General features: G+C 43.7%; 1 protein-coding gene across 1 annotated transcript in view; it reads left to right on the top strand.

Moving 5' to 3' along the window:
- Window positions 1-12,727, top strand: part of COL7A1 (collagen type VII alpha 1 chain) — a 159,156-nt gene that overhangs the window by 94,200 nt on the left and 52,229 nt on the right. The window contains exons 67-75 of the mRNA XM_077325428.1: window positions 471-515; window positions 695-730; window positions 1,293-1,328; window positions 4,796-4,900; window positions 5,831-5,866; window positions 6,743-6,778; window positions 10,417-10,464; window positions 11,059-11,094; window positions 11,292-11,423. Coding sequence (XP_077181543.1) covers window positions 471-515; window positions 695-730; window positions 1,293-1,328; window positions 4,796-4,900; window positions 5,831-5,866; window positions 6,743-6,778; window positions 10,417-10,464; window positions 11,059-11,094; window positions 11,292-11,423 — 510 coding nt within the window. The remainder of the gene's footprint in view (window positions 1-470; window positions 516-694; window positions 731-1,292; window positions 1,329-4,795; window positions 4,901-5,830; window positions 5,867-6,742; window positions 6,779-10,416; window positions 10,465-11,058; window positions 11,095-11,291; window positions 11,424-12,727) is intronic.

Raw genomic sequence — 12,727 nt, 5'->3', positions numbered from 1 at the left:
CACCTGGGCCGTCGGCTCTTCCCTCACTCCGGAGGCGGTCCCTGACCTGAGAAAGGTTGGGGACCGCTGATCTGGAATACCCTCTAGGCAATTCTTGTTTCCTTCTCCTTCAAAAACCAAAAGCAGAGGATAAAAGCCAAAGTCAGAATAAATATTTGGCTAGAGTAACCTGGATTCAAAACCTAGTTTAGGAATCCATGAGGTGATTTTAAGGAATTTGTTTTCCGAGTCCCCAGGTAGTAGAGTGCACATACCACTCATCTGACTTAGCAAGAACCAGATCTTACCAACAGTTGTGCCTTAGATTGTGTGGGGTTGAGTGCTAGACTGGGGTGTTGCTTCATCTGCCACTCAAATTCTAACTGAATTGTTTTCTGTCCATGATGGTGTAGTTGCTCCGTGTGGTTTCAAGTTCTTTCATCATAGGGGAGACTTTCTTCTTCAGCTAACAACTTGCATTTCTTTCTTAGGGTAAGCTTGGTGAAGATGGAAAACCTGGGCTGAATGGGAAGAATGTAAGTGGTGGATCTGGGCCCTGAGAGTCAACAGACTGCGTTAGGGAAGGAAGTGTTGGCAATTAAAATATGCCAGGTTTTTATTAGATTTCATAGCAAATGAATAAAATAGAGGCTATAGTGCATGTCTTTAAGTAGGACTTAGAATGCAAATATGATTGTGCTGTTTTATTTTTCAGGGTGAAGATGGGACACCAGGAGAAGACGGCAGGAAGGTAAATGCGCTTCATACTCCTGACCAGTGTTCTTGTAGTCTGGCAGGTGGGAAGGGTGACTTCACCACAATGCCTGATGCCATAGTTGCTCCAGGTAGAAGACTGATAGTTTTCTTGTTTTTAATGTCACATTTTGGGTGTAATTTTAAAAGGAACACAATATTGGCCCGTTCTGCACACGTTGGATAATGTACTTTCAATGTACTTTCAATGCACTTTAGAAGAAGATTTTCCTATTCCACACAGGAAGATCCAGATGCAAAAGCACATTGAAAGTGCATTATCCAACATGCGGATAATGGGCCTGGATTTCATTTTGACATTTTTCTGACCTAGATGAAATGTCTGGAGGTGGCCCTAGGGTGAAAATTTGGCACATTGCATGCCTTCTTAGTAACGTCCCTGCTATAGATCAGACTACCCTTTAGGATATCAGTGTCACATGCAGCCAAGAAGGCTCTGTTGTCCCTGTGCATACAAAAGAAAAGGAAGAGAGCAAGAAGAGCTTAGTTTTGTCTATTCTGCACTGACATACTTTTAATTTTTTCCCCATTTCAATCAGGGGGATAAAGGTGAACCCGGAGAACCTGGCAGAGATGTAAGTACTGCTGCTCTAAAATGCCTAAATCTTTTCGGCTGCTATCCTCATCTACTCATGCCCCTGCTCCTTCTCCCTAGTCTCCATAGAGCCCTTATCTTGGCATACAAGAAGGATGGGATGATGTACATGTTTAACATACAACAGCAAGGCTGCTTTGCTCTACCAGAGCCAGTGACCCATATAGGGACTGCATGATTTTAGGCCAGCTGTGGAGAAGTGCTTTCAAGCTTTTCTGAAGACGTTTTTAGGCTCTGGGGTTCTCTCCTCTCCATCCAACCCTATAAGCACAACCATCCAACCCTATAATGAAGGTTTTATACAGGTTATAGACAGTCTTATTTCAGGCCCTGTGATGTTCCCACTGTTACAGGGCATAGCTTTAACCCTCTGGGCTAATTCAGCATTTTCAAAGAAGCCAAAAAACCTCTACAGCAGGGGTAGCAAACAATGGCAGGGGCTGATGGGAATTGTAGTTCATGAACATCTGGAGGACGACAGGTTGACTACTCCTGCTCTACAGGATCCAGGAAGAAGGCTGTGACCACTTGTTTTTCCACCTTCCAGCTAACTCCATAGTCTCAGAGGTCTTACTAGCCAAGAGAAGAACTGGAAGCCATTCATCCTCCATGATTAATTTTTGGGCAGAAGACTTTCCTACTGGAAAGGAAGACCTTTTGGACCCCCTAAGGAAAATACTTCACCATGCTTTGTTCCATCAGTGGTGGTCAGCAGATGTTCCCCTCCCGCCCTTGCAAGGGGAGTTGTCCCGCTGTGTGTGGGGGGGGGTGTTTTAGCTCCATGTGATTTGTTAATGTTAATTTTTAATTGGTTTTAATGGGCATCTTTATTGTATTACGGGGTTTTATTCTGTAACCTGCCACAAGTTGATGTGCCGAGAGTGGTGGGGAACAAATCCAATATCATCATCATCATCATCATCATCTATTCTGGGGCTATGGAACTAAGGGTGACTAATTTTACAGCGGTCATAGACTGCTACCAAATGTTATTATGGGAAAGGATGTCAGCTTCTTGAGTTGCTACCTGTTGATAAGCAGGGTGTGGCTAAGGTCCTCCTTGCAGAAGGACAAATGTTATGGAAGCAGAAATCAATGCTGCAAGGCGTGGAGCAGATTGTAACAGTAGGTCAGTGGCCCTCTGCCATTGTCATACGGAGGTAGTCATGGTTACACCTCTTAACCCTTCTGTTGGATACAAGAGCCAAAATAGAGGATCTCACATTTGGAAGTTGAGACCAAACCAATGCGGTTTTGGAACAGTTTAGGAAGAACAAGTTGACGGTCAAATCCCTGGACGTAACCCATACTTCATTGACACCTTTTAAACGAAGGCATCTCCAGTGGTATCCCCAATCAAGGCTCTATCATGCAGAGGACTGCAGATAAGGCCCCTCCAGCAGGCTTCCAGGTCCTCTAATGCTCAGCAGCCCCAGCCCAAGTACCTCTCCCGGTCTTCTTGAAAACAGCATAGAAGTGCCCCCTCTGTCTGACTAGGTTCTGATCATTTGATTTTGGATAGATTATCCAAGTTCTTTTATAAGTGGTGCCAAGTTAATGTTGATGGTTATTGTCCATAATAAAGGGGGTTGGATTTGAAATCATTGCCTCTACTCTGGCCCAGTCTGTCAAACGTTCATGGGCCTCCTCATAGCAATGAAAGAAACTGAGGGAAGGAGTGCTCACCCCACCTCTGTTAGATGACCCTTTGGGTGGGAAGAGGGAATTCTGCAAACAGAGAGGAAGGGAAGCACTCCAGAGCTTAGAGCAGTCTTTTTCAAACTTTTGATTCAGAGGAGCCCCTTAAATAATTTTTCAGGCTTCAAGGAGCCCTGGAAGTGATGTCAGCTGGCCATTGCCTCCCTGCCACATCCCCTGGAAGTGACAAGTCACCAGAAACAACAATACCACCCATATTAACAGGCAGGCTCAAGGAGAACGGGGAGGGGGGAGACAGGAGGCAATCAACTCCCCCTTAAAAACAGACCTAAGAAGGTGGCATAATCCCCATCTACCCTCCCCCATCCTCAGGCACAGGGTGGGGTTTGCATGACGTTCAAGCGTTGTCCATAGGAGGGGCCCCAGTTGCAGGGAGGCAATATTGTTGCTTGGGTAGGCTAGTTGGTAGAAGTTACATGCATTTTAAAAGCCCTCCACTACCTCTGTTCTCCAGTTTAGGGATTTCTCCCTATTGTCCCTTGATATGTAGTCAGGATGCAGTCCCATGGCATAGCAAATTGAAGATGCTCCTAGTAAGAGAGATGCAGAAGAGGATAGAATGGTATGTCTGGAGAATTTATAATCTCCTTTTGGGGAGTCCATCCCCACTCCCTTTGGGGTCATTCCTTTTTTCCTGACCCTAAATACAATCATGTATTTCGCCTGGTCTGTGTGCCTAGATGTGACATTCCAGCTAAGGTGGAACTTTTTGTTCCACTGAAATGCTTGGGGGAGAGATTTCGTTTCAGTTTTCATTTTGCCAGTGTTTACTAGAATCAAAATTAATGGGGCATGTGTAGTGTGCAGTCCCAATTATTGAAAAACTGAGGTAAATTCTAGACCCACAGTCTAATAATAACTTCAGATGTGTCTATCCTGGCTGTGTTTTGAGGCTGTTATCAAGTGGCTAAGGCAATACATGTGGAATCAGAATCCAGGCCAGACAGACACAATACAGTCTGGGAAGGCTGTTTCACAGGGACTGGATGTACCTGTAGTGGATGGAATTGAGATAGTATTTGCAAAGCAAGTTAGGGAGCCCAACATCACTGTTTGAAAGGCAGGCTGGTATAGTGGATCAGCTGCATCTAGTTCACTGACTTCACCCTTCAGTCTGCCCATACTGATTCATGCTTTTGTGAGCTTGTGGTTGGACTATAGTTGGACTATAGTAACACACTCAACATTGGCCTGCCTTTGAAAGCCAACCAAAAAACTTCAGCTGGTTTAGAATGTGGCAGTCTGATAACTAGCTAGTGAGGACACGTCTTGCCTATCTTAAAACAACTATAGCTGCTGCAAATTTGTTTCCAAGTCCTATTCAAGGTGTGCCCTTTATGGCTTAGGACCCACATTTCTAAAGGACAGTCTCCTCCCATATAACACCATGCGTCAACTGCAGGTGTCAGACTACCACCTACTGGCTGTTCCTCACTTGGTACCAGCCAGATCCTGTGCCTTCTCCATTGCACAACAGACTCCCTGAAGAGGTAAGGGATGCACAATCATTAGAAGTCTTTTAGGAAGTGCTGCAAGACCATTTTATTTGTCAGGGCATTTCATGGAGGATAAATTGTAGGCACCTTTTGGAGGGTTAATTTTGTCGGTTTTAAAGTGCAGTTTTTTTAGCTAAGATTTTTAAGCCATGAGGAAATGTAAGATATACATTTTATAATAAAACTGCTCCTTCTGTCTAATAGCTAAACTGCATCTGTTCTCTGTTTGCAGGGTCGAGAAGGTATTAAAGGCGAACGAGGGAGCAGTGGTCCCTCAGGGCCCCCAGGGGCACCAGGTGTTCCTGGTGTGCCTGGACAAGTGGGTCCACCAGGCCAGGTAGGTAGCTATCTGTACAAGATATTGTTGGTTCCTCATAGACTCTTTTTCCTTCTTGTAGAAAGTTGAGCTGTTAGCAGGGATAGTGCTGCTGGATATTGAAAATTAACTCTTAGTAGAGGCAAAACATAGCAGAAGGCTGCTACACTGAAAAGCTTAAATCAAAGTTGGGAGCTGATCTCATGGTTGCTTTTGGCTTTTCACAAAGCCCTGAGTTCTTTCCTGTATTTCTGGCTCAAAAAGAGAATTAGCTCTTATATGAGATACATGTGAAAAATTCCTGATAATTTATTATATATATTCATATAAGGAGCCTTTTGTGGCGCAGAGTGGTAAGGCAGCAGACATGCAGTCTGAAAGCTCTGCCCATGAGGTTGGGAGTTCAATCCCAGCAGCCGGCTCAAGGTCAACTCAGCCTTCCATCCTTCTGAGGTTGGTAAAATGAGTACCCAGCTTGCTGGGGGGTAAACAGTAATGACTGGGGAAGGCACTGGCAAACCACCCCGTATTGAGTCTGCCATGAAAACACTGGAGGACGTCACCCCAAGGGTCAGACATGACCCAGTGCTTGCACAGGGGATACCTTTACCTTTATATTCTTATACCGCCCTCCTCTATGGCTGAGGGTGGCTTACATGGAGCATGGGGAAACATGGAACAGTACAGTATATCTACCCCAACAAGCTGTTCCATACAATGGCCCACTGGTTGCCCTGGAGGACAAACAAATGGCCAAGGCATTCCCCTGATGCTGCCTCCTCATACTGCTATTCAGAGCTTTGCTGCCTCTGTGCATGGAGATCTCTATACTTACTATGGTTGGTAGCCATTGATGGACCTATCTTCTTATTCTGATAGTTTGGGCAGAACCCATTACTACGCTTATTTAGTGCCTCTGTTTTGGTCACATTTCTGTGTTGTTGTTCATAGAGTATACCGGGCCACCCTGGAGCTTCAGGACAAAAGGTAGGCAAAGCTTCCCTTCCCCCAGTTCTGGACCATATTTTGTGCAATAAACCTCAGAGCCTGACCTATTCCTGACAGTAAAGTGTTACTGCTGCTACTCCTGTTTCCTCATACTGCTTATTAGTTTTAAGCAGATTACTAAAATACAGAAAATGTTAGACCCCATTTGAATGACAAGGCGGTTTACAGCCCTGAAAGGCTGGGTAGGGCTTCACTGTTTTGATCTAGAATGGAATAGTATCATCCTGGGAGCCTGCTGTGGTCTCGGCATCTCAGAATGCCAGCACAAAGCCACAGTGCAGGTTTCATTGTTCCTAGTGCTTGGGATTCAAAATACTTTCATCTGGAGGCAGAGGTAAATAGCTACAAATAGTAGTAGTAGTAGAAGAAGAAAAAGAGTTGGTTTTTATACCCCGCTTTTCACAGCCTAGAGGAATCTCAAGGCAGCTTACAATCGCCTTCCCTTCCTCTCCCCACAACAGACATCCTGTGAGGTAGGTGAGGCTGAGAGAGCTCTGACAGGACTGCTCAGTCAGAACAGCACTATCAAGGCTGTGACAAGCACAAGGTCACCCAGCTAGCTGCATACGGGGGAGTAAGGAATCAAACCCGGCTTACCAGATTAGAAACTGCTGCTCTTTAACCACCACACCACACTGGCTCTATACTGTACTGTACTGTACTAATACTATACTAATACTATACTAATACTATACTAATACTATACTAATACTATACTAATACTATACTAATACTATACTAATACTATACTAATACTATACTAATACTATACTAATACTATACTAATACTAATACTAATACTAATACTAATACTATACTATACTATACTATAACCTTGACCTCATTCTGTTTCAGGGTGACAGAGGAGAGAGTGGATCCAAAGGAGAGCAGGTGAGTAACTATCAGAACCAGAATTTACCTGCTTTTCATCGACTGAGGAGGATATTCTGGGGTGGGTTATTTCTCCCATTCAGTCCACACACAAGGATCTTTACATTAGACAGGGTTACTCTCCCTTCTGGTGGCCACTCCCAAGACTGGCCATTCTACAGCAACAGAAAGATCTAAGAGCTCCTCCTCTCCTTTTCACAACAGGTGAAGGTTATTGGGCAAGAACTCTTAACATGTCTATCCCCTATCTTCAGAGATCCTGTTAGTTTAGCATATCCTATAAATGTAATTCTTTTTGTAAACCGCAAGGTGTGCATGGAAATTCCTTATTAGTGGAAAGAATAAAGAGCACAATGTCCACCTCACATTTGTACTATGGATGGTATTCAGTGAAGGGAAAGTGGGGGAGAAATAAGCAAAATAGGGAAAAATTACCATGTGTGCAAAGTTTTCTCTCTAACAATGTATATGGTTCTCTATATATTCCCCTTTACTCTCATAGAAGTCCTGTAAAGGTACCCTATGATGAAATAGAATACTGTAACTGCTGTGGGTTTATCTAGTGAGCTTCAAGGCTGAGTAGCAATCTGAACATGCTAAGAGCCAGGGATTTATATCCAGATATTTCCTGTCTGAAAATATACTCCCGCAAATAATTCTGGGTATATTCAGTCAACCAAAATGGTAATTGGGATGCCAGAATTCTGGATATTGACGCCCAAAATATCCTAGAAAATTCTGGGAATATTTGAGGCTGGCATTTTAAGGCTCCTGAGATTATTTTTATCCCAGTTCTCAGGTTTTTGGCAATAGGAGAGAGAGAGAGAAAGAAAGAGAGAGGTGCAGCTGTCCCAGACAATGGCATTAGAGAGAGGGTTTGAATCATCTGTCCAATCATGAGGATTCTAACTTCATGGCTCTGAGCATAGACAAAATAAAAGCAGCTCCATTTCTGAGCTAGATTTTTTTTTTAGTCTGCTGCCTGCCTTGGAATAACTTGTTCTGTCTACTAGATATCTTCAGGACTGTTGAAATTTGTTTCAAAATATTCTATGAGTTTTCTTTTACCAGATGGATGTAGAGAGAGAGTGTGTGTGTGTCCGCCTTTTCGGTTCTTTTAAAAATAGTATTCCTTGGGTTTTTTTATATCCTTGCTCTAAAATGATTTTAAAGGCTTGTGTTCAGTTCTGTCTTGGCTTGTTAAGAATTTTTATCTATTCTGTGTTTTCTGTTTCCAAATGCATTTAGTTTTTAAAGGGTTTTTAAATGTTTTGATGTGTCCAAGGTATTGCTGTTTTTAGAAGTGTCCCTTTTTACATTCTTCTGGCTCTGGTTTTACAGTTCTATTACAGTTGTAAATCTCTTTTTGGAGGGGAGGAATTTTGTGGGGTATGGGATATTCCTGGGGGTTTTTTGTTTTTAATAATTGTTGCAACAGGTTCAGCAAAAGCTTCTGCTTATGTTTTAGTAACAGTTAACCTTAAGTGAGAGTTTAGGGATCTTTTAGAAATTCAGAGTTGGTTTGGCTTGAATTCCCTAGCTTGACGTTGCTTCAGTTGGATTTGTTATGTTTGCATTGGAGGCTTTTAGCAGTGGGTGCTCTTGTGTGATTTGGCTATTAGCTTCTTTGATATTTTCCCCAATATGAAAAAAATGGAGAAAGATAGGATGGCAGGGGGCACCTTGTTCATTGCTCCATACCATTGGACCCCTTTGTCCAATTTGCTTCAATATTGGGGTGGTCTTTAAATGATAGGTTCTCTGTTGTTAATTGGATAAAGAACAGTCACTTTGCCCTTTCCCCAAATAGGATCAAGTAATTTCAGAATCCCTAAACAAATCTGGACCTGAATCCTAAAATGGTACTGTGGGACCTAAATATGCTAAAATAGTGGTATTTATGCCCTTCCTGAAACCTGACAAAAATACTGGGGAGGGGGGGTATACCAGTGCTAGATTATGCTGTGGAAAGAAAAGGCCTATTGGCATACTTCAAAGCAATGCAGATCAATAAAATATAGACATTTCAGTAGGTAAACAGGGTATCAGTCTGGCCATTGCTGTGTGCTGGATACAGGGATGGTATCACCCTATAGTGAAAGAGCTGGCTGCACTTCTGTTTCTGGGTGCAATTAAATGTTCTTAACTTTAAGACCTTAAATGACTTGAGGTCTGCTGTTTGAAGGGCCACTTTCTCATGTATTGCCTGGCCTTCAAGCTAACATCCTCTGCCCAAGCCTTGCTGTCTGTCCCCTTGTCTGCCATGGTGAGGTAAGTGGGGGCCAAAGAGAGGGATTTTTCAGTGGTGGCACTTTACCTCTGGAATGCCCTTTCCCTCAAGGTTCATTTGGCACCTAATTTATCGTCCTTGGGGTAGCCAGGCCAAAATATTTCTCTTTAACTGAAAGTTTTGATCTTTTTGCATTGTTTTTACAGTCTGCTTGTAGCCTGTAATTTGTTTGTGAATATGAATTTAGGTTGACCTATTAAGCACAGGTTAGAATGCCCGCGCTGGTGGTGGCAGGGCATCGGGGAAAATCCCGGTTATGCATGCCTCCACCGCCAGTGCAGGCATTGCCTGGCCCAGGGCCATGGAAGGCTCGCGTTATGCAAACGCGGAAACTTCCACAGTCCCTGGGATACTGCGGCTGCCGGCAGTGGGTGGGACGGGCTGGCGCTGTGCATAATTGACAGCACCGGGCCTTTCAGCTCGTCCTGCCCCAACCTACGGTGTCCCTGTAGGACAACCTACGGTGTCCCTGCATGCCCTTGCGCGCTCTGCAGAGCCAGCATGGGTGTCCTCCTGCCCCCATCATAGCGTGTGGTAGGGGCTCGGCCCCTCCCCACTCCCTCCTCCCTGGCCGCTTATACTGCCCGGCAGCATCCCAGGCTTCCTGGTCCTGGCACACAGCATATGTGCGCGCGCTACGCCGAGGCATTCCTGTACACTGGGGGAGCCCTGCCCCTATGCATACATGGGGAATGGCGGGGCATCCTGCCCGACCGCAATAGCATGGCGGCCGCCCGGCATAGCAGCAGCTGTGCAAAATGGGTCATTGTTTGGATTCTGGCATGTTCTATTATCAATCATTCTTCCGTTGTTTAATTTTATTGTGTAGCTTTTACTACATGAGGTGATCCACCTTGAGCAGGTGCCCTGGAGAGGTACACATTCATTTTCAAAATAAATAAATAGATATTGATATGTATAGCCTAATGGATGTTTTGGACTTTATTTCAAGATACTCTGGAGTATTTTCTGAAGTCTAATTTAGAAGTTATGGAAATCTGGATACAGAAATCTGAGTCCATCAAAACTTTTTCAGAGTAGTGCTGAACCGTTCTGCATCTACCGTTGAGAAAAACCATTAACCTGGCCTGGGGAGTGATTTTCTGACCCTGGAGAGGGTGCCCTGCATGTTTAGTGAAACTCAGTATCTGCTAATAAAATGGGTTGATGCCACTTATATTCAGATACAAAACTATCTGAAGTCTCTGCAGCCATTTCATTGGCTTCCAGTGATCACTCCCTCCAAGGTATTATGTGTCACATAACCAAGTACATTACCTGTGCTTCTTGAGAGTGCAAGAGAAACACATTAATTTTTGGTCTGTTTTTTGCCCCTCAATTTGATTAGGGGAGACCTGGGGATCCTGGACCGCGAGGTGAACCTGGAACAGTACAAGTGAGTGACCAGAAACATTACATCTTGAAAGCCTGATTTCCTCCCTCCATGTTAGCTTTGTTATAGAAAACCAAGCCCAGCAGGATTGTCTTCACCTGGAGTGCAACTTGCCTGCTTGTGTAAAGTGAAATTCTTTACTCTGCAGATATCTTTTTATAATATATCTGGACTCTGCCACTTGAAGAACTAGTGTAAAAGTCCGTAGTGGGTAGCACTGTAAAGATTAGCCTGTATCCCAGTACTGCAGCACACCTACCAAATCAGCTTTCTGTCAGTTTCTCAGAGAGCACCTTATATGTAGCTATCACAGAAATTTGGTGTACATTCAGCTACCCCAGGGGAAAACCCTAGCCTACATGTGGATGCCCTTGCTGTGTTAACCCTGCTCCCCATACAAAAGTTAATCTTGCTCTTCTTGGTGTCTTAGTTGTGCTCCACTGGGCTATTTCAGCAGGACCCATTAACAAAGCAAACTGGAAAGATTGGCAGTATTTTCTTGGAAAGCATAGAGAAAACCTTTTATGTTTGGTATTTATTGAAAATGGTCTTACTTTACTTGTTGGTGATTATTTCTCTTCCTTTTTTGTTTCGTAGAATGTTGAACGTGCTCTGGATGCCTACGGTATCAAGGTACAAGTTAGCAGCTGTGTTTGCTTGGTTACATTTGGACTATTTTTCAATGTCTGTGTGTCATGGTCCCCTCTGTGGGCGGTACAAGCCGTTGGATGAAAACTGGAATCTTCATCTGAGTTTCTGAAGGCCAAAATGGATTGCTGTAGTAGAGTCTTCTTCCCATTTTTTCTATGAACAAATTCGTTCTCTCACAGATTTCCTTACTGCGGGAGATCACTGGTGCCTATGATGGGAGTGCTGATCCATTCTTGCCTGTACCTGATCGCCGAAGGGGCCTGAAGGGTGACAGAGGGGATCCAGGAGAAAGGGGTCCTGCAGGCAAAGAGGTGAAGTAGAGCTGTTTTTGTACAAGAATTACTTATAGCCCTAAGACCTGGCTTGCAGAAGGTTCTCTGCACAAATAGAATGCTATCTGGCCTCTGTAATCAGTGTATGTAAGAACTTACTTAACCCCAGTGTCAGTGGGCCTGTGTCCGCAGTAGAGCTAAAATGGTATTCTAATTAGCATTGGTGTTAGCTGAACCACATTGTTTTTATTTTACTGTTTTTGGAAAAGTTCACGGCACCCAAGGAATTAATTCACTTATTTTGCAACAAAATTAATTCCATGGGGAAATGTTGAATGCATAAAAAGATATTAGGTCTTTGTTAGAGTAAAACATGAAACATAAAGGTGCAATAGAATAAGAACTATGATAAACCCAAATTGAACCTCCATCTTTTGGGTTGTAAAGAATGAATATTTGCCATTTGCCTGGCTGACAATCTTGCAGAGCAGAGGTGTGCACAAACAAAACAAAAATTAGGATTTTTTTTAAAGTTAGATATATTGGAGGCCCAAAAATTTGGGATTCCTGAAAAAAACTGAATATAGTATGGTATTCAGATTCAAGTTTTTCAGAAATCTTGATGGGGAGGGCTCCATTATACCTTATGGGAGTCAATGGAGTGTTCTGTGGGCCCCCAAAGAAGGTACCCCATCCTCTCTGTTTCCAGTGATAGGGAAAAAAGCAAAAAAATAAGGACTGATGTCAAACTAGAGACCCTGAAGTAGAAACTGAAGTTGAGGGGGAGTTTCCCAAGCTCAGCAGAACAAGTATATGTACAGAGTGCCCAGCAAAACCAATTTCAGTTCAACAGATCCAAACGTGGGGTGAAAACACAGCACAGACAGTGCATGTATAGAATGCCCAGCAGAACAAAATGCCCTTGTGGCAATGCTCAACACAGCCAACTTACATACCGAGTGCCCAGCAAAAGCAGTTCATGTGCAGAAAGCACAGTAAAACCAGTGCATATACTGAGTGCCCAAAGAAAATCCCCCCTTGAAAACAACAGAGGTAAAAAAAAAAGAAGCATTTAAGGGAAGGCAATTTGTTAGGCTGGCCACTAGCTCATTGCACTGTTACTGTTCAGCATTCTGCGTGTGCACTGGCCTTGCTAGGTTTGCAAACTCTCCCCCCAGCTTGGACTTGCCACAGTGCCACGGATTCTGTAAAAATGTGCCTCCTTCAGTTTCTACTGTCAAGACTCTCTGTTTTGACATCAGTTCTTGCTTTTTTCCTGTTTTCTCCTCCTTTGGGAATAATGGAGTAGGGAAATGCCTTCTTTGGAGTTCTATAGAATTGGT

This window comes from Paroedura picta, chromosome 3 (genome assembly GCF_049243985.1).
Source record: "Paroedura picta isolate Pp20150507F chromosome 3, Ppicta_v3.0, whole genome shotgun sequence".
Taxonomy (NCBI): domain Eukaryota; kingdom Metazoa; phylum Chordata; class Lepidosauria; order Squamata; family Gekkonidae; genus Paroedura; species Paroedura picta.
Note: the sequence above shows the minus strand (reverse complement) of the source record. Positions and strands in the feature narration are given on the sequence as shown.